Source organism: Thunnus thynnus, chromosome 12, assembly GCF_963924715.1.
Source record: "Thunnus thynnus chromosome 12, fThuThy2.1, whole genome shotgun sequence".
NCBI classification, from domain to species: Eukaryota; Metazoa; Chordata; class Actinopteri; order Scombriformes; family Scombridae; genus Thunnus; species Thunnus thynnus.
This window is the reverse complement of record NC_089528.1, coordinates 13,778,336-13,796,856: the sequence shown is the minus strand read 5'-3', so window position 1 is coordinate 13,796,856 and position 18,521 is coordinate 13,778,336. Positions and strand designations below refer to the sequence as shown.

The window sequence follows — 18,521 nt, the reverse complement described above, 5'->3', positions numbered from 1 at the left end:
ACCCTCCTCCATGTCTTCAGAGTGTACCTCTCTTTAGTTTTGTTTGCATCTGACAAACTCTCGCTGCATTCACTTTCAGGCCGGCTGAGTCAAACCACAGAAGGAGGTTATGGGTGAGTATCAGGAAAACCTGGTGAAATGGCTCACAGCAATTTCAGATCATATTTGTGAACAAGGCAGTAATTGGCAATAACTGCAAGTACAGTTCTGCTGTCTGGACCCGTGTAAGTGAGCCCTGAGGAGGGAGAGAGACACGGCAATAAGAGGAAGATTGAGATTGATATTGCTCTCAAGAGTCAATACGGGTTGTTTGAGACAGAATCACAATCTTCACAACTGCAAGTGATGTGAAACTGCTACTGAGGTCTGACCCACTGCTGAGTGGCAGTTTGAGAAACTTCAGGAAGAAAGCTTTTCTCCATAAAGAGCACCGGAGCTGACGATGCACAGTTATGACTAACAGGTGGCCAGCTGGTCAGCGATAACACACAAGCAACCAAGCTGTATGAAGAAAGCAAAAAATCTGTCCTCATAAACTGATTATTAAGCATTGATGTGTTGTAAAAGATTTATACTGGACCTGGAAGTGTCAAACAGCATTTCAACAACAAATTATTGTACTTTTCGTTAGTAAGTAGTGCCAACTGTTTGGTTACATTCAGTCCAGCAGTGTTACAGTACCTGTGCCTTTCTTGCAGATGTAGGGCAGGTTGTAGTTGCAGGGCACGTCGTTCCACTTGCCATCCTCATGGGCGATGGTCACCACGCAGTCCTCACCGCCTGCAAAGAAGTTATCTGGCTGGCTCTCCCTCCAGTTCTCATACACCTGCATATCAGCAAACAACAGAATTCAGCCGCATTTGCTTTTATTCGTCAGTGCTGCCAGACAAGACTGGAATCTCTATTAACTACAATCTTCTGCTGAGTTTTTTGGATGAAATACTGGTATTTTCTGTCTATTTACTGTCTGGCATTTGTGTGATTACGCAAGAGCTTTTGCACAAATAGAGAAAGAAAAAATAATAATTTGGATGACATGGCAGCACAAATTGGAGACGACGACTAACCAGATCATTGCTGTCAGTCCACTGAAAGTCTTCCTCCACTGTGCGGTCATTCAGACCGATCCAGGCGTTGTCATGACCCAGACCTGGAAAAATCACCAGCACCATATTTCCATTAGACTTAATTGCTTATCTGTAAAAACCCTGATGTCCACCGCACATACTTACACACACACACACACACACACTTTTATGTCTTTTGTTGTGGTTTGTTCTGCATGTTATACCAGTAAAACACAAACGAAACCAACAGAAATACATTCGAACCATTAATAAACTGCTGCTCAGTAGCGGAGATGACACTACTGAGGTGGGCACTGTGCTCTCTGCAGTCTTTCTCTGCATCCTCCCAGGTGTGTCTGTGGGTGAAGTACCTGTGAGACAACACAGTGTGAGTGGATATGAAAATACATAATTCATACATTATGCAGCGAGACAAGTTTAAACGCTACAGAGCACTGTGGTAAGTGTGTCACGCATAACTCAAGGGTATGGAAGAGTAATGCAGATAGATTAGGCACCTGTGGTTGCAGGTAAATATATTGTAACATTCATTTTTACGGTTCAGCCAGCTTTTCATCGTTACCTACCTGTAGCAATGGCCGTGGAACTTCCTCCAGCCATGATCACAACCTTCTATGTCTGTAGAGATGAAGAGAAAAGAGGAGGGGAAATTAGTGGAGCTAAAATGTTTTTTTGAAGGGTAAAAGTGAAGTCAAGTGCAGGAGCAGATAAAATAGTCTGTATAACACGGGAGGAGAGAGGAAGCAGGAGGCTTTTTTTTTGTTGAACGTTCTATCTCATTTGGCAAATAAAGACTAAAATATATGACTTTGGCATCTTGAGAGGCTGAATACATGAACTGTAATTATACAGGCTCGTTTTCAATTCACAGCACATGAGGCCCTTTCCCTGCACTATTAGTATTCATTACCAAGGTCTGTGGATTCATTTATAACTGCAAAGGTTAGATATTCATTTATCCTCATTACTACTAGTGCACGGCACACATACACACACACATACACACATTTAAGGAGGGCAGATCTGGAGCTGGAGGTGGCTGAAACAAGTGAGGTAATGAATCAGCGCTTGTGTTTGTGTTTGTGTGTGTGTGTGTGTGTGTGCATGCACGTGGGTGTCAGTGTGTGGTATGGAGGGTGATTAGTGCCACTGATCTGAATCTTGCCAACATGTGTGTATGTGTTTGTTTATTGTTCAGACTGCACACACTCACAGGACTAGATTGCCTCTGAGTTTGTCTGTGTATCTATTTGATCATTTTTGTCATATTACAGATGGCTCTCTCCGCATTTGTGGGTCGATTGCCGCCTCTTTTGTTACCCAACACACATCCTGGCTTCAATTTGATCGCCTGCATCACACTATTTTACATGAGGTGGATTCGTCGCCAGCTTTGCCTGGTTTGTTTTTAGTAACAAAGCTTCACATCCGCCTGCTTGTTTGCCATTTTTGACAGCCTGGTTTATTGTTGTTGCTCCTCATCTCTGGAACAGCCTCCCACAAAGTCTAAGAGAAGTCACATCAGTGCACATTTTTACAGGAATAGTGCAACATTTTAGGAAATACTGCCTGGTACTGTCCAAAGGCAGCAAAATCCACTGACTAGCATCTCTTAAGTTTATTAATTAAAGGGGACATATAATGCACATTTCCAGGTCTATATTTACATTCTGAGGCTCTACTGGAATATCTTTGGATGATTTACTGTTCAAAAAACGTATTAAAAACCTTATTTATCTTATACTGGTCTTTTATGCAGCCTCTCAGTTCAGCCTCTGTTGTAAACAGGCCGTTTTAGCTTTTGTCTCTTTAAGGCCCTCCTCCCGATGAGCCTGCTCTCTTCTGATTGGCCAGCTCCAGAGGCTACGTAAACAAACAGTAGTGATAGGATTTCATTTCTTTCTCGTTCTTTGCTCAAAATGGAAACTTCTGAAATGTTTAAGCCTGAACCCAATACAAAATATGTGATTGGACAACATGAACAACCCCTGGAACAACCTTAGCAACAAAGGCTACGGAACGAACGGCCGATTGTGGGCATGTGCAAACATTCTGACATCATCACAAGGAGGAAGTAGAGGTCACATTGCAAACGGAGCGTTCAGAGAAGGCTGATGCCCTGGCTTTTGACTTGAGGGGAGCATTTTACATTATGTTCACCTCAAGTTTTGGAACTCTGATCATGTTTAACAAAGATATCTGATATTACAACAGTATTAAAATTCATAAAAAGCATGATACGTTTCAGACATTATCTCTCAGCAAGAAAGCAATTTTTTTTTTAAAAAATGTTGAACTATTCTTTTAAAAATCATCTTAAAATCCTTTTTTTTCTTTTGGGTTTCTCTTGATTTTATACATTTTGTGTGATGTGCACTTATCTCTGCTTACTTTTATCCCCCTCTTTCCCATTTTCTTCTTCCTGTTAATCACTTTGTAACTTCTGTTTTGAAAAGTGCTGTATGAATAAAATTTGCCCACTTGCTTCATTTAGATCCCTAATAGTTTTAGTATCTCAGTGAACTACAAACTAGGTCCATACTTATACTTTCTTATACTTCCGGTACATAATACAGTTACAATAATGAATCATCTCTAATTGAAAAACAGTATTATAATTGTACCCATGTGGGCATGTGTGCATGTATGGAGGGACGCTGACTAAAAACCGTGCAAATAGCAACTGATGCTTGGGAAACAATGTGTATGTTTTTTGTGCATGCAGGAGATTCAGTCTGTATTTGTCATCTTGCAGCACTGTGACACACACAGATACACTGTCTGATAGCTGCAGAGAGATGCAGCCTTGTGATATTGGATTATGACATATAGCTGTAACAGACACTGCACACTGATGAGGATTATGTCCACCAGCACAGTTATAGCAACAAACCCTTTACAGCTTGTATCAGATGTCTGGGAAACTTTAACTATTTCACCACCCTGGCTGCACACATGACAATGTACAAAAGGACTTCATATGAACAAATAATGCTCCATTTATATGTGTGCAGTATTCTCCATCTGTCTTCCTCTCACCTTTCTCGCACGTGTCTCCTCCGTAGCTGGGCAGGCAAAGGCAGAGGAATGAATCAATCTTGTCGATGCAAGTGCCTCCATTTTCGCACGGCTCCGACTGGCAGTCATCAACATCTGTGAGGGAGAAAAAGCAGCAAGAGCAGACGGGTTGTAGATCTCATTAGGGGGTCTAATTAAAAGGATGTATTCTGCTGTGGAGATGTTGTTCATAAAGAAAAAAAAAACTGAGAGGGCGTTTGCTGCCATTCAAGCACTGGCACAGAATGAGCTGGTCATTAGTCCTGGTTTAAACTGTGAAATGTGTCCATATTGGCAAGTACACTATCATAATTCAAACAGGGTGTGAGGAGAATACACACAGTCTAATCCCCTTTGCATTCCTTATTTGTCCTCATTCTCTCGCAGAAGAAAACACTCTAAAAGCCTTTCAAGTGTTGTTACATGCTTCTGTGTACATTTACACAGTTTAAGGTTGACTTGATGTACAGTATGACTAATCTCTCTTTTTGTCTCTTGTCCACTGTCTCTATTTACAAAAGGCTACATACTGCAAAGAAAAAGTTACGCACCGCAGGCCACAACACTTTTCCTTTAAAGCATTTCAAGTCTAGACATAAATAAGGAGAGGCTGATGGGACCAGATGAGTCGGGTTCAAGCCTCCGTTTTAGCAGGCATCCACCCTGCTGAAGAGGCCTTAAGCAACAACAGATACCCTACCAGCTCTGAGGCTGGTGCTCTGCAGCAAACTGAGCTCCCCGACCTCTCTGTGGGAAGAAAGAGCAGGCAAAAGGAACACTTCTCTACAGGGATCAATATAGTATCACTTTATCATAGTAAATGGAGGGCATGTAATCTTCTTTTGCCACTGTGGGGTTCTTCTGGGCCCAGAATAACAGTCGTACCCCAGGACTGCAGAAATCTATTAAAACTCACAGCGAGAGCACAAAAAGAAAGCTACTTATAGGTTCAAACATACTTCAAAGTGTTTCCTCGGATCTTAACGGTTACTTAGTTCTGAGCAAAAGTCTGAAAACTGACCAAGGTCAGTGGATGTGGAGAGCTAAAGGTGTCAGACAGATCAAACTTATGACCTTTAGCCTCATCCAAGATGCTCTTGTCACTGGAGGTCAGTCACAATACAGATTAATTTTTAATCTGGATTAAATTGTGATTTATCAGGACAGTCTCTTGCAGGGTAAGACAAAGTAAGATTGTTTTTAAATGTTTTCAGTTTAGCTTTTACTGTTGCTTCAAAATCTTTCAGATTTGATCAAAGGTTAACTTTAATATGACAGCAGAGGCTGTTTATCTTTTTATAAAAATGTCAGCTTTTTAAAGCAGAATGGAGGAAAATGAGGCTGTTTCTTGAAGAAAGATATAGGAACAGACTGAAACTTAGTAATGTGTTTACTTTTATGATGTCTCCCTCCTCCAAAAGTTGCGATGCAAAAAATGTTGTTTATCTAGAAGATCAAACAATTGCAAATTAAAAGCAAAATGTCTCTTATCTTATTGCAAAAATAGTCTGTGACAACATGGTTCATTGGTTTAAATCATTGAAAGCTACTACAGTATGTGTAGGATTTGGAAATGTCTTACTTTATTAGTATCAAGAATGACACGCTGCCAAACAGCACAAATGAGGAATAAATTACTCAGCATTTAAAGGATCTAAACTATGGTGAAATTGTACAACACTCCTGATTTAAGCTTGAACATGAATCAAGGATTAATTGTTTTAAACCTTTCTCTTCTCTCTCATTATTTTAAACCCACCAAAGTGAAATTGTCATTGATCAGAGGTTAAATTAAACTATGTGGGTGCAACTCAGCCTGATGCTTTGATATGAGTAGAAGAGAAAATCTCCAAATGTTTAATTGAAAGACAAAAGTTGTAGAGACTGGATTTTCTTCAGAGTGATGGACAAGTTTATTTTTAATTAATACATTTTTATGAACACTAGAGAAAATGGCTTTTACTGCCGGTTGACTACTTTTGTAAATATATCTTATAAATTAAATTTTAAAAAAATGTTGTATGAATATATAACATTTGATTAAGGGACTTCACTGCTACTTAAGACCTTGAATGACCTCTCACCTCTGACCTTTAGATGTGCCAGTTCACAGTTAAACACACTCCACCAACTTTCTCTCTCTCTTTGTTGTTCAATATAAAATGTGTGATCCGCTTGTCCGTCTCATCCATTATGCAGAGGGGAAGCCGCTCCTCAGAGAGATAATACTGCAAATTCTGCAAATCCATACAAAGCCTTCAGCATACCCACGCATCAGCTGCTGGCTGTCAGTTTGACTGTCTGACTGTCCGTTCGTCCATCTTTTCTGTGACACTGAACAAACAAAACTTGGCACCCGGTAAGTATTAAGGTGTTCACAGCCGAGTGGGACTGTGAATACAGATAAGTACGTTACTGTATATGGTTAATTTATTCATAAAGTGTTCAATTCCTTGAGGAATGGCTGCCTAATAAGCTGAGCATGTGTTAATGAACAAAATGTGAGTCTCAAGGCAGATTTATACCTCTGTGTCAGAGTCACAGCACCTCCATGCAGATGTCTGCTGTAGGGCTACACCGAAGCTCACAAGCACCTCTGCAAAAATGTAACTATATAAGAGGAACGATTTGATTTTAGATGTGGGGTGCAGGGATGGATGGATAAAATCTTCTACCACAATATCAATATACAGCATATTGTAATATGGTACAGTTTCTGAAAACTCAATTGAGGAGCCGTGAGAGATAAAATAACTAGATGGTAATGTCTGTTTTTGGTACTCCAGTGAATTAAATACCTGAAAAAACAAGGTATTCATAACATAGATGCAAAAAATCCAATATAAAGCAATCCTACTCAATGGTGTAAATCAACTAGAGATATTAAAGTGATAGCTATCTCTAAATACTGTTTCATATTCGTCATCATCAAAATGTGGGTGGGAACGATTAAATAGTAAACCAAAATGTCAGTTTTATACCAAACCCAAGACCCCTGAAGTTGGTGCTTAATGGCTGAGGATACTGGTTGATATTAGCTCATTGCAGATAATCAGTATCGGCGTATATGTCAGCTGTTAAATCTGACTTCTGGCTTCAATCGTGCGGCTGCCAGCTACAGTTGCTCTCTGTTTTCTGATCTTTATTCTAAATTATTACTATTTATTGTCTTATTAAGCTTAGTTGTGTGTACAGTTTAGTTTAGCTTTAGTTTTAGTCCCACAGTGCAGTAGATTTTTTTCACTCTTCTTCGTTGCAGGGTTACTTTTGTCAACCCACTCCCCTGCACTCGCACAACAGTTTGGTGTTTACGGAGCCATTGATGACTCCAGGGATCAGCTGCTGTCACTCCGACAGGGTGTCTTGGCCAGCGAGACACCTGATCTTGCACATCAATTTCCCTCTGGATCAATAAAGTACTACCTTTTGAAATTTGAGGAAACCTTATCAAAACTGTTTATTTCTGTTATGGGTTGTGTAAAGAAAATTATATATCATCAGATCTTTTAAACTCTCAAATATCAATATCGGGCCCACACAGATTAGACTATGCTAATTGATTACCTGTGCTGTGATGTCAGTCATTAAACTACATGTACCAATATGAAGGATAAAGTTGTATTATCATTTAAAGTTGTAACTTTTAACATGTGCAACAAGATGGAGGTATGATGTCAATTAAGCCTATCAACACCTAAACGGTCCAGAGAAGAAGCAAAGTAAGTGAAAACAACACTGAGTGGATGTACAACAGGAGTCTAAGGCCTTTTAATTAGGGGCCAATGATTGAAAGAGAGAATAGGCCTTTGACATGTCAAAGCAGGAAGAGCAAAGATTTTTACTTTTGTCTCATGCTGTGTTTACACAACTACTTCCATCACCTTCTGCATGTTTAAACGAGTGCAACCATGAATGCCTTCATGGAGAAACTGTCTAAAAGTGTGCTCTGTCATCCCCATTTCAACAATAAGTGAGTCTCCCCACTCTCTACGCCAGCAGGTGGAAAACATGTTGTACAATCTACCCTGGCCGTCAGACCCTCGTTATCTTGCAGTTCATGCAGGCCACCATCAGCTGGTGCAACATGGCAGCATGTCGGTCTTGACCTTGTCCCTATACGGTGATAAAGCGCATCTAAATTCTGTTATCTGTTAAAACTCTGAGAGTATAATTAAATAACAGTGATCAGAGCTTTTGAACCATCTGTAAAACTCTGTCAAGGAGTTAATGTTTTCTCCCCTGTTAGTTTTTCTGTCTGTCAGCAGCATATCACAAAATCCTATGAATGGATTTCCATATACTTCAGTCGGCACAAAGGCCTTGGGGCGGATAGCAATTGATTTGCTTTTTGATGCCGAAGCTGAATGCGGGATTTCCGCTGTTAAACGATTTATCTTTTGAACCATGACGAAACTAAGAAAGGCCTTGACTTGATTCCAAAACCTTAAGGTATTTTAGCAAGGACAAGAAATCAATTCAGCTTAAAAACTAAAGTGACTGTGATGATGTCTTTGGGTGTAACAGCAAGCTAAAGGATTGTTGAATGTTAGCAGAGTTTTCTATTTAGGGTGCCTTTGAGGACAGACATCCTAAAACAGGATGCTGCATAGCACTACTTTAGCCTGGAGCTTTGTTTGTTAATAAAAAAACCTTGGCAGTGAGAGCTACTAGCAGTGTGACCTTGAGAGACCATAATCATCACCCTGCTCTGACAGTCTGTACGTAACCTTTGACCCCCAGCCTCCATTCAACCTCCTCTCTCGCTGTGACGGACAGCTCAGTCTCTGACCTGCCAATAGGCTGTTGGAGAGGCTTGTGTCAATATGTACAGACTGATGCAGGGCGGACTTTATTATGCCAGTGTGTGCTCACATGTGTGTGTGGGATGTGTGAGTGTGTGTGTAAGCATCACTCACCAATCTCACAGTTCTCCCCAGTGTATCCTTGTGGGCAGTAGCAGCTGTAACCTGTTCCCTGAGGAAGGCACTTTCCTCCGTGCAGACACGGGTTTGTCACGCAGGGCTCCACTTCGACTAAAAAAGACAGACAAACGAGGGGGAGGGAGGTGTTTAAGGATTCAAAATGAGGGATGTGAGTTAATAACTGATACAGTAAAAGAGGTTTTTTTTTCCTTTTTGTGATTTATTTTGGTGAGGATAAAACAGGCAAATTGAAGCTCACAGGCTGAATAAAGCATATAACATATTTATATTCTAAAGTTGGCTTTAAGAGAATTTCCCTCACTGCTGCTGCTAGATTTCTCAGATTCTGGATAAAAATAAATCAATATACGAGTCAAAAAACATGCAATCCTAATTTTCCATCATTCCAGCTGAGCCAAAACCAGCAGTTACAACACACGCATATCCATTTCACACTCGGTCTTTTTTCAAAGGGATCAGAAGCCAGAGAGCCTCAACTTCGCCATCCACTCACAGCCACAGTTGTCATGGTTACCATATGGAAAGCCAGCCTTGGCTCACTCGACTGAGCGTAGTGGGCAGCGTGAGAACTTCAGACATTAGCCATCCTCAACAGAAACGAGCAGACCTCCCGCTGAGCGCCTCGGCCCCGCTATTCAGCCCCTAAATGTGTGCGTGTGTGTGGTCTCCTTCCACAATTACATATTTCCATATCAATTGACACACTACCACGTGTTTCTCCCCTGAGCCGCTCATTATACTTAAGGTCTTTGAAAACCACCACTCGTTAATTCTGGCCGCAGAGCTCGGCTGTGGGAGTCTTTGTTCTGCCAGCTCTCTCTGACACTGAGGACTGCTTAGGAGGGGGTGGTGTGTGAGGTTGTCAGCGTGTGTGTGTGTGTGTGTGTGTGTGCAGGTTTGTGTGTTTGTGTTTACACGGTACAATGAGCAAAAATCAATACCGTGGATATGATTAGCCCTGAGGCTGATCCAGTCCAATAACTAACCAGAAGCAGAAATTTCAAGCTCACATCCTCTGAATTATCATCACACCGGCTGCTGTATTGAGCAACACAGAATGAACGTTAAGGAGCCAAAAAAAAAAAAAAAAAAAAGATTGAGGGTTTTCAATCATATGAACTCCAATAAAGAGATTTCTCAATAGCTTCAGCGATATAGATTTATGATAAGTTTTGCAAGCTCCTCCGCTCATGGTTAGAATTCTGCTGAAGTCAGGTGCTAAAACCAGCCATGCATTTCATTTAATGTACATCAGTCCGAGCCAACATGCACTTGCACCCTCCGCATCAGTCAAGGTCATGGCACGCCTTGACAAAATATCAACTGTTATGACGAGCAAATTTTATGACAGGGAGTGTGTGTGTGTGTGTGTGTGTGTGTGTGTGTGTGTGTGTGTGTGTGTGAAAGATAAACCTTGTGTGATCGGCCGTTCATTAAAGCAAGTGGTGCAGAAAAATCAATAGTCTGTAGAAGGAGCTGACAGAGTGGACTGTCCCTCGCTCTGCACAGCGTCTGACACCACCGGCACAAACAACAATAACAACAAGCTGGCAACAGCAAAATCACACTAATGATTTAACAGAGATAGGACGGTTAGGGGGATAATACTTTGCAGTGATACCTCAAAGTAATCCACACATCACACATTGCCTTTTCTTCAATTGATCACAATCACAGGCACAGTGGAAATGATATATTTTTAAAATATAGGCGCTTTAATCCTCACAAGTCAGCGCTGATATTTCTGTGAACTCACACACAAGAAGGTGGAAACAAAGAAAGTGACTGCAATTTAAATGTCACAGAGAGACAGTGTGATAGAAATCTGCTCAACAAGACCAGACAATGGAAAGAAACTTGATGTTTTTGCTACTGAAAGTCCTTAAATCCATCCTGAAAACACTCTTTTTGTTTTCTCTCTTATTGATTGAACGGACTGATGAAGTGCTCTGTGATCCAGTCAGGAGAGCAAATACTGACCACGGCCATGAAACCGAGTCACAAGGGACTAAACTGGAGCTGAGATTGTGTACATGAGAGAGAGCGATGTAAGCTGAAAGCCATTATTCTGATCCAGTCTCCTGCAGGCTCATCCATCCACTTCTTCTGTTTATGTAGCAAAGATATCAGTGTGTGTGTGTGTGTGTGTGTGTGTGTGTGTGTGTGTGTGTGTGTGTTTGTTTGTTTGTGTGCGTTTACGGCCTTCTGCCTACATGACTCCAGGGTCTCTCAGTCAATCAATCAACCCTCGTACTGTACACCAGCGGCCCAGATGGTTGCCCTCGGCTTCTTGTCGATACAGTTTACAGCTGTTTTCCATCCTCACCCCGAGAAGGCAGCTCAGACATTCCTGCTACAGACATGAGCCGCTTTGAAAGGGAGCAAAATAAATCACCATAGAAATGTGTGATAGCATGATGCCCGTGGGGCTTTCAACCGCTGGGTGATGGGATATTTCCTGCATGCGCTTTCATTATCAAGCGAAAAATAAGTAGTAAACCAGGTGGCCAGCCGGGAGCTTCGCTGAGATATACTGTGCTGCAGACTTAATCAACAGATATGTATGGTGGCAGGAAGATGCTTCCTCTGGTGGGAATAAAAGGTATGCAGCTCGGGAATACAGACTGGATTTTTAAAAAAATATATAAGCCAGTGGCAAGGTCAGGGGAAAAAATGAAAAAGCAATCTTAAAGGGCAATTCTGTTTGTTACAAGGTTATTATTGTCGTAGTTTTGGCCATAATGTCTGTCAGTTATGATAAGATGCACTTATCAAAGTAATTCCTCAGATCTGAGAGAACCAACAACATCTTTACAGAGAGGTGGAACTGAGCAAGAAACACAAGCAGTCAGACAGTCAGACTTGCTGTAAACAGTGTTGAGCAAGTTAGTTGAAAAATGTAACCAACTCATTGAAAAACAGATTACATTACTAATTATTCAACAGCAAATGTAGCTATACTTACATTACTCATTACATTACTTTCTGTTATTCATTACTGCTTCATTAAAAGTAACTTTAAAATGCTGCAGTCTCCACACCCACACGTCAAATCTTCTGTATACATGTGTAGAAACAGAAAATTAGGTTTTGTGGTTTAACAAGCAGCTAGTCAACAGTTTGGAGGTGCAGTATTTCCTGACTATAAACAGCTAGTTTAGCCCCAGTAACTGCAAGCAGCTCTCACACTCACACATCCCATAAACAGCCTCAGACTCAAAACCAGAAACTAGAAGAGCAGAACTAGCTGATTTCTGAACGTGGCTAACATTAGCGAGCTAACTAAGAAAACACAATGTAAATAGGACAACTTTGGAGTTACTGACACTCACAATCCTCCTCTTAACAAGTGTGGGGAATGCTAACCGCTTCCCCGCTTTTCTGCTCCTGCGGCAACATAACCCATACTGTACCATACCAGCCTGTCCACTGAACACAGAGATGAAATTGATATCAACCCCTCATCCAACCACTGGTGACACAGCAAAAAACGCGACCACCCCAAAATGTTGAAGTACGATCTGAGCTGTAATATAATTATTCAATTTCAACATGTGGCTATTTCCTGACACTACTCTCCACTGAAGAAAGTTATCCTATTACTGTAACATGTTTCTGCCTAACACTGGTTATAAATGAGATGATAGTTTAGTCAGGATATCTGAACCTTTATTTGGTGGTAAAACAGAAAGTGAGCGCACCTCAAATGTTGGAAATAATCTCGTAACAGTGCAGGAAAACTGAACACACACAACTACAGTGACTACGACAGGTCAACAACAAACCGGGAAGACAGTTTATGAACTGTGATGGATGTTTTCAAAAGACAATTTTGAGTATTAATTTTACCATTCACCTTTGTTTTCTCTTTCAAATACGTTTGGCTAACCTGCTGGTTTGTTTAAAGCTTGTATGACCCCGATGATGAAATCTGTATTTCCTGTCCCGCCGTCTTTTAAGGGATCTCAGCAATTCAATCAATATAATTACTGACAAAAATCATGGCCAAAACTACAAAAATAAGTGATAAACCAGAACTATTCTTTTAGGCTATCAATCAAGCGGTACGGCTTGAGGCTGAAGCCAATCCAGAAGCCCCTTATAGTGCAATGACATCGACTCCAAAGCAAACCAATGGGTGACGTGATGTCACACTTCACTACGTCCATCTTCATATACAGTCTATGTTGTCAATACTAAATTGTGCTATGTGTAGAATAATGACATTTATGATTGATTACAATGAATATACAAACATGGACACACTTATCAACTGAAATAAAGTCTACCAACTGGATTACAGAGCATTTGAATACAGACATACAAAGCTAACCTGTTGGGTCCACAGTTGTGGCACTGACGTTGAATCCTCCCCTGCTGCTCTCCTCCTCCATGTTGCCTGGTAACAGAGCTCCCGAGCCCACAGCATGAGACCAAGCAGGCTCCTCCTCATCCAAGGGCCCCGACAGTAATGGAGGAGAATCCAGAGAGCCGTTCACAACAGCTCTCTCTACGGGGACCCAGTGGGGCGATGTTAGGGGGTCAGTGGAGCTGACCTTGTTGTCTGAATGAAGAGACGGAGCCCCCGATCCGACAGTTTGAGTCTGAGATGGCGAGTGGGAAGTGGGTGATGATGGTGAAGGTGAAAGGGATGGGGTTTGGGAATGGGATGGAGGTGAGGAAGTGGACGGAGGTGGGGAGGAGGAAGAGGGAACAGACTGGGATGGGGATGGAGATGGAGATTCAAACAGAGATTGAGATGGGGATGATGGAGAAAAGGATGGAGATGGGGACATGGATGCCGTGACAGGCAGTGATGGAGAGGTTGACGGTGAAGAGGATGGAGATGAGGATGGGGATGGGTTTGAGTCTGGTGAGACGGACAGGGATTGGGTTTCTGCTGGTAAGGCGGACAGGGATTTGGACGTAGAAAAGTCAACACTTTCTGACCCAGTTGAAGACCTCACAGTGGGCTCAAGAGGGCTGGCAGTGGTGGTCGTGGGGGCGGGAGTGGTGGACTGTCCTTTCCTGTGACCCCTCTCTCTGGATCTTTCTCTGGATCTTTCTCTTGGTTTACTGGTTCCAACCGGTCGACGTGAGACTTGTATCTCCCCTTTTGCTTCGGCACCGGTGATCTCTCCGCTCCCTTCCTCCTCTCCTTTCCCCTTCTCTTCTCCTCTCCCCCTCTCTTCTCCTCTGCCCCTGTCCTCCCCTCTGTTCTTCTTCCCCCTTCCTCTTCCTCCTCTACCACTGGCTCTAGAGGTCACTGTCTCCTCCCTCTTGTCACCTGACTGGGTTGTGGTCTCCACTTCGACACGGACCCAGGTTTCCCCACTGGATGAGGTTATTTCAGGTGGGGGGTTGGAGGCGGTGGATGTGTGTGTCTCCGAAGCCTCCCAGCTCTTGGTGCTCTCTGCAGTCGTAGAGTTACTGGAGGCGGCCAAAGTAGATGCCAGACGAGTGGGTGTTTCTTCACTGGATGGTGTTGCGTTCTCCCTCGAGGGACTGCTGAACCATGAACTCCCCCATGAAAACAAACCTGCGGAGGGCGTAAAACAAGCAAAAAGGAAAGAGCAAGGGCAGTCAGGAGTGCAGACAGAGAGAACAGTGCAAAAGCCAAGAGCAACTAACAAAGTGAAAATCATCTCATGGATTCTCTCTGCTTTGCCAAGGGAGACAAACCAAACACTTCTAAACTGTCTGAGTTATCCGTCAGCTGTGTTTCTCTATCACTCGACCAACTTCTACAGCTAGCAAAGCTCTAACCAGAGAACTCAGTTTCTGACTTGTAAATAGTGTTCACATCAACAACTGGTCTAATTCTGTTTTAATTATGACCAGAAACGCATGTTTTTCTGAAGGCTCAAAAATATATCTGATTTAACACAGGATTGCATGAAAACCCAAACAAATATGGATGCTTCATATCAACCAAAGTCCGTTATTCAAGGTAACTAAACATAAACTTAAATGGATATAGTGCTATATTGTCAAAGTACAGTACGACCAAATAATTTAGCTGACATGCAACACACAATTTGTAAACATCTTATATGACCTGAGGCAACTTACAAAGTCGCAAAGAGACCAAACAGAGCTGCAGTCATTAGTCTCAATATTGTGATACTATTTCATGTTGCTAAAATACATTTTCAAATCTTATGACAATAACTAGTAAACACAGAGAAAATGTTAGCCAATGAAAAAAGGTAGTAACTGATATTAATAATAAAATTTAAAAGGTAGTCATGTCATTTTCAAATTTAAAACAGCCATTATTAGCTGGAAAAAACCAGAACACCTTGGTGAAGGTCTAAAGAAACAGTCTGGACACTGAGACAAACACACACACAAACACAGTCAGGACAAGCAGAATGAAACTAAACCCTTACAAATTGCTTCAGAATTGAATCAACAACTCTGTAACACAGTTTCAACAAACACTGAAAGGAGATGGCTGCCATTTGGAAACCACTTTCATCCAAGGCCAACAAATAAAGACCTGAAAAACTGTGCAAACCTGCTGGACCCCTGAGACACGGGGAAGAGGAATACAGGTTGGTGAATTGGATATTGCTCTTTTTTCCATCATCTGCCTGCGTATATGTTTGGAGGAAACCAGATGTTCTTGACCCAGATTGTAGCCTGATTGTTAATAATGGGTAGCCAGTTCAAGAGAGACATTTGTAGGCATGATTGCTCTGCAAGGATCGAACATTAACCAACTATACAACCAGTGATTCAAGAGTGTCTCTGAGAGTGTCTTTTTGGTAAGAAAAGTCCCTGAATGAGTCAACTGGCAGCCATGATCACAGCTGGTTGAATTCTCAAAATGCTAACAAGAGGATCTTCACTGCTTGCTTTCTTCTCTCCTTTAGTTTAGGAATAACAGAACCATTGTTTAGAAATAGGAAGAAATTATACCACCCAAATCCTTGCTCCAGCAATAACATTTTGTCACAGTAGATATTTTGATGTCATAACAAAGAAACAAATTTAACCGATCACATCAATAGTGGCTGCATTCTCAACGACACCTGGAGCTCTCTTTAATGACAAAAGAGACTTTTAAAACTAATTTTCTATCAACTCTCAAGTGTTAAAAACCTTCCCTCTTTTATATATTGTTAAACACCTATAGACCAAATTCCTGCAATTAATGAAACGCGAACATGAATGCTAAACAGAATCTGAACAGATAAATATAATTTTTGTCACAAGTTGTTTGTGTTAGCATCTGAATTTACATTGCAGATTTGTGGCTGCTCATTTGTAATTATGTCATTTATAATACTGTGTATATGTCCTTTATATTTTTCATTAATAAATAATTATATTACATGACCTTGTAACATTTTCCATCTAGGTCACAGTCAAGTCTTAAGTTAAAAGAACATATATTTTTTGGCTGTTCGGGTCCTACTAGCAACTGCTTGCAGCTGGAACTCCTCAGCTGTCACACCTGTTGTCAATCACAGCTCGTTAGTGGCTCTACAAGAGAGACAGTTTGTGCTACAGAAAAAGGTCAGCGTGGCTTTATTTGTCTCCAGACTTCAAGCTCATTTTTGTTGTTCCTGCAGAGTAAAGAGTATACTGGCTCTCTGCTGGATGCTCTCCTACCAAATCCATTTTAAACCAATGGTCTCTGTTCTGCCACTCTTTCCCCTCACTACCTCCCTCCTCTGTTTCTCTAATAAACTTTGTTTCAGAGGCTTGTTTGTACTGTAATTAACATCCTGTTTTTCCTGCTCAACTGATGTTTCCCAAAACATCACAGACCTGAGCAAATTACAGCCTCAACAGAAATCTGCTCACAATACGGTACATGCTCACAAACATATGCTGCCATCAAAACTTCTCAGATGCTCTATAACTCAAATCCCGTGGTTGTGTCCCAGTTTTATACTACATACTGTGCTAATTTCAATATGCTCTGTATTCTGTAAAAGCGTACAAATTTAAGTGTATAGAAAGATGTCAGTCTACATACTAAATTAGCTTTATTTGAAGGAAATGGAAAACTTACTCACAGCTAGAAAAATTAAACCTTGTTCATTCAATGTTGACTTTAAATATTTTGTTTTGGCAGTAGTTTAATATCCTTCTGACACATCCTCTGTCATGTCCTGGTTGTACAAAACGGAATATAAAAAATGTGTATATATATAAACTGCAAAAGAGTATACAATGACACAATGACAATTATATAATTCATAGTATTAGTATATAATGTGGATTGTGGACACAGATACAGTATGTTTTCATTTTTTCTTGTTTTTGTTTGTGTCCTTTTGTTCATTCTTTTATTATTTATTTTGTATGAAGTTTTATTAGTTCAGTCCTTTTGATATTATTACCTTGTATAAAGGTAACAACAGAAAGCATTTCACTGCCATTATGTGCTATTTAATATGTCCATGACAAATAAAAACCTTCAACCTGTTATTCTCTTTTCAGAAATGCATTCACACATCAGTGCTGTCAGTGAGTAAATACCAGCTGTTTGGTTCACAGATTAGAACCTGCACCAACACACGCACCTGGTGATGTTGTACTGGACCCGTTTGACCCTTCATCAGTCTTTTTCGTGGGCGTCTCCTCTTCTCCCACCTGTCCACCTGGCGCCCGGGTCCCCTCCTCATTATCAGTCCCCACCAGGTAGCTCCAAGGCTTCCACATGGACTTGACGATTTTTGAGATCGTCTGAAATAACAACTTAGCTGATTTAGTGATGCTGTTTCAGTATCTTAAACCTCCTAATAAAGGCTTAAAACCAGACCAACCTTCTTCTCAGCAGGAGTGGGGTGGACTGGGGGCAGGAGAAACTCCTCGGAGTCAGGGCCAGGCTCCAATGGCTCTCCCCAGTCTAATGAGCTCTGTCCTGGGATTAGCTGGAGGGTCACATATGAATTTGAAGCCTCTGAGGACCCTAAGGACCAGAGGTCTGACGCTGAGGACACAAACATGTGAATGATTATCCACATTGTTTGGACATCAATGCAAACAATCTTTCTTGCAAGAATCAATATAATCAATCAGCCTTACAAGCATCAGCGTTATGAAGGGAGGCCTCCTCTTCCAGGTCAACCAGTCCTGTCCAGTTGGATGGTAAAGCATCACCACCATCTGAGGATCCTGCGTGAATGTCTGTGCAAAAAACATATTTGTTTACTGACTGGACAGTTGATTCACTGATTAATCAGCTGGTTACTGATCTGCAAAGACAAATGTAAAACCTCTGGCAGTAGTGGTTTGCTGTGTAGTCGGGTCGGGATTGTCTGTCCCTGCAGAGACGGCATGAGTCGAGCCTGTGAGGTAGCTCCAGGGCTTCCACAGGGAACTGTAGATCTGAGAGATGGAGCCTGTATTCTTCACTTTACCTGGGAAACAAGTTGAAGAGATTAGTGTTCACATGGAAACCACAGCAGGATTT

At 41.4% G+C, this 18,521-nt stretch overlaps 1 protein-coding gene across 1 annotated transcript in view; it reads right to left on the bottom strand.

Annotated features, from left to right (window-relative positions):
* The window catches only part of LOC137194092 (neurocan core protein-like), a 46,293-nt gene that overhangs the window by 3,235 nt on the left and 24,537 nt on the right, over positions 1-18,521 (bottom strand). The window contains exons 8-18 of the mRNA XM_067605636.1: positions 18,325-18,468; positions 18,134-18,235; positions 17,872-18,038; positions 17,629-17,791; positions 13,422-14,627; positions 9,062-9,178; positions 4,128-4,241; positions 1,655-1,706; positions 1,332-1,438; positions 1,068-1,150; positions 682-826 (exon numbers count right to left, since the gene is read on the bottom strand). Of these exons, the coding sequence (XP_067461737.1) occupies positions 682-826; positions 1,068-1,150; positions 1,332-1,438; positions 1,655-1,706; positions 4,128-4,241; positions 9,062-9,178; positions 13,422-14,627; positions 17,629-17,791; positions 17,872-18,038; positions 18,134-18,235; positions 18,325-18,468 (2,400 nt within the window). The remainder of the gene's footprint in view (positions 1-681; positions 827-1,067; positions 1,151-1,331; positions 1,439-1,654; positions 1,707-4,127; positions 4,242-9,061; positions 9,179-13,421; positions 14,628-17,628; positions 17,792-17,871; positions 18,039-18,133; positions 18,236-18,324; positions 18,469-18,521) is intronic.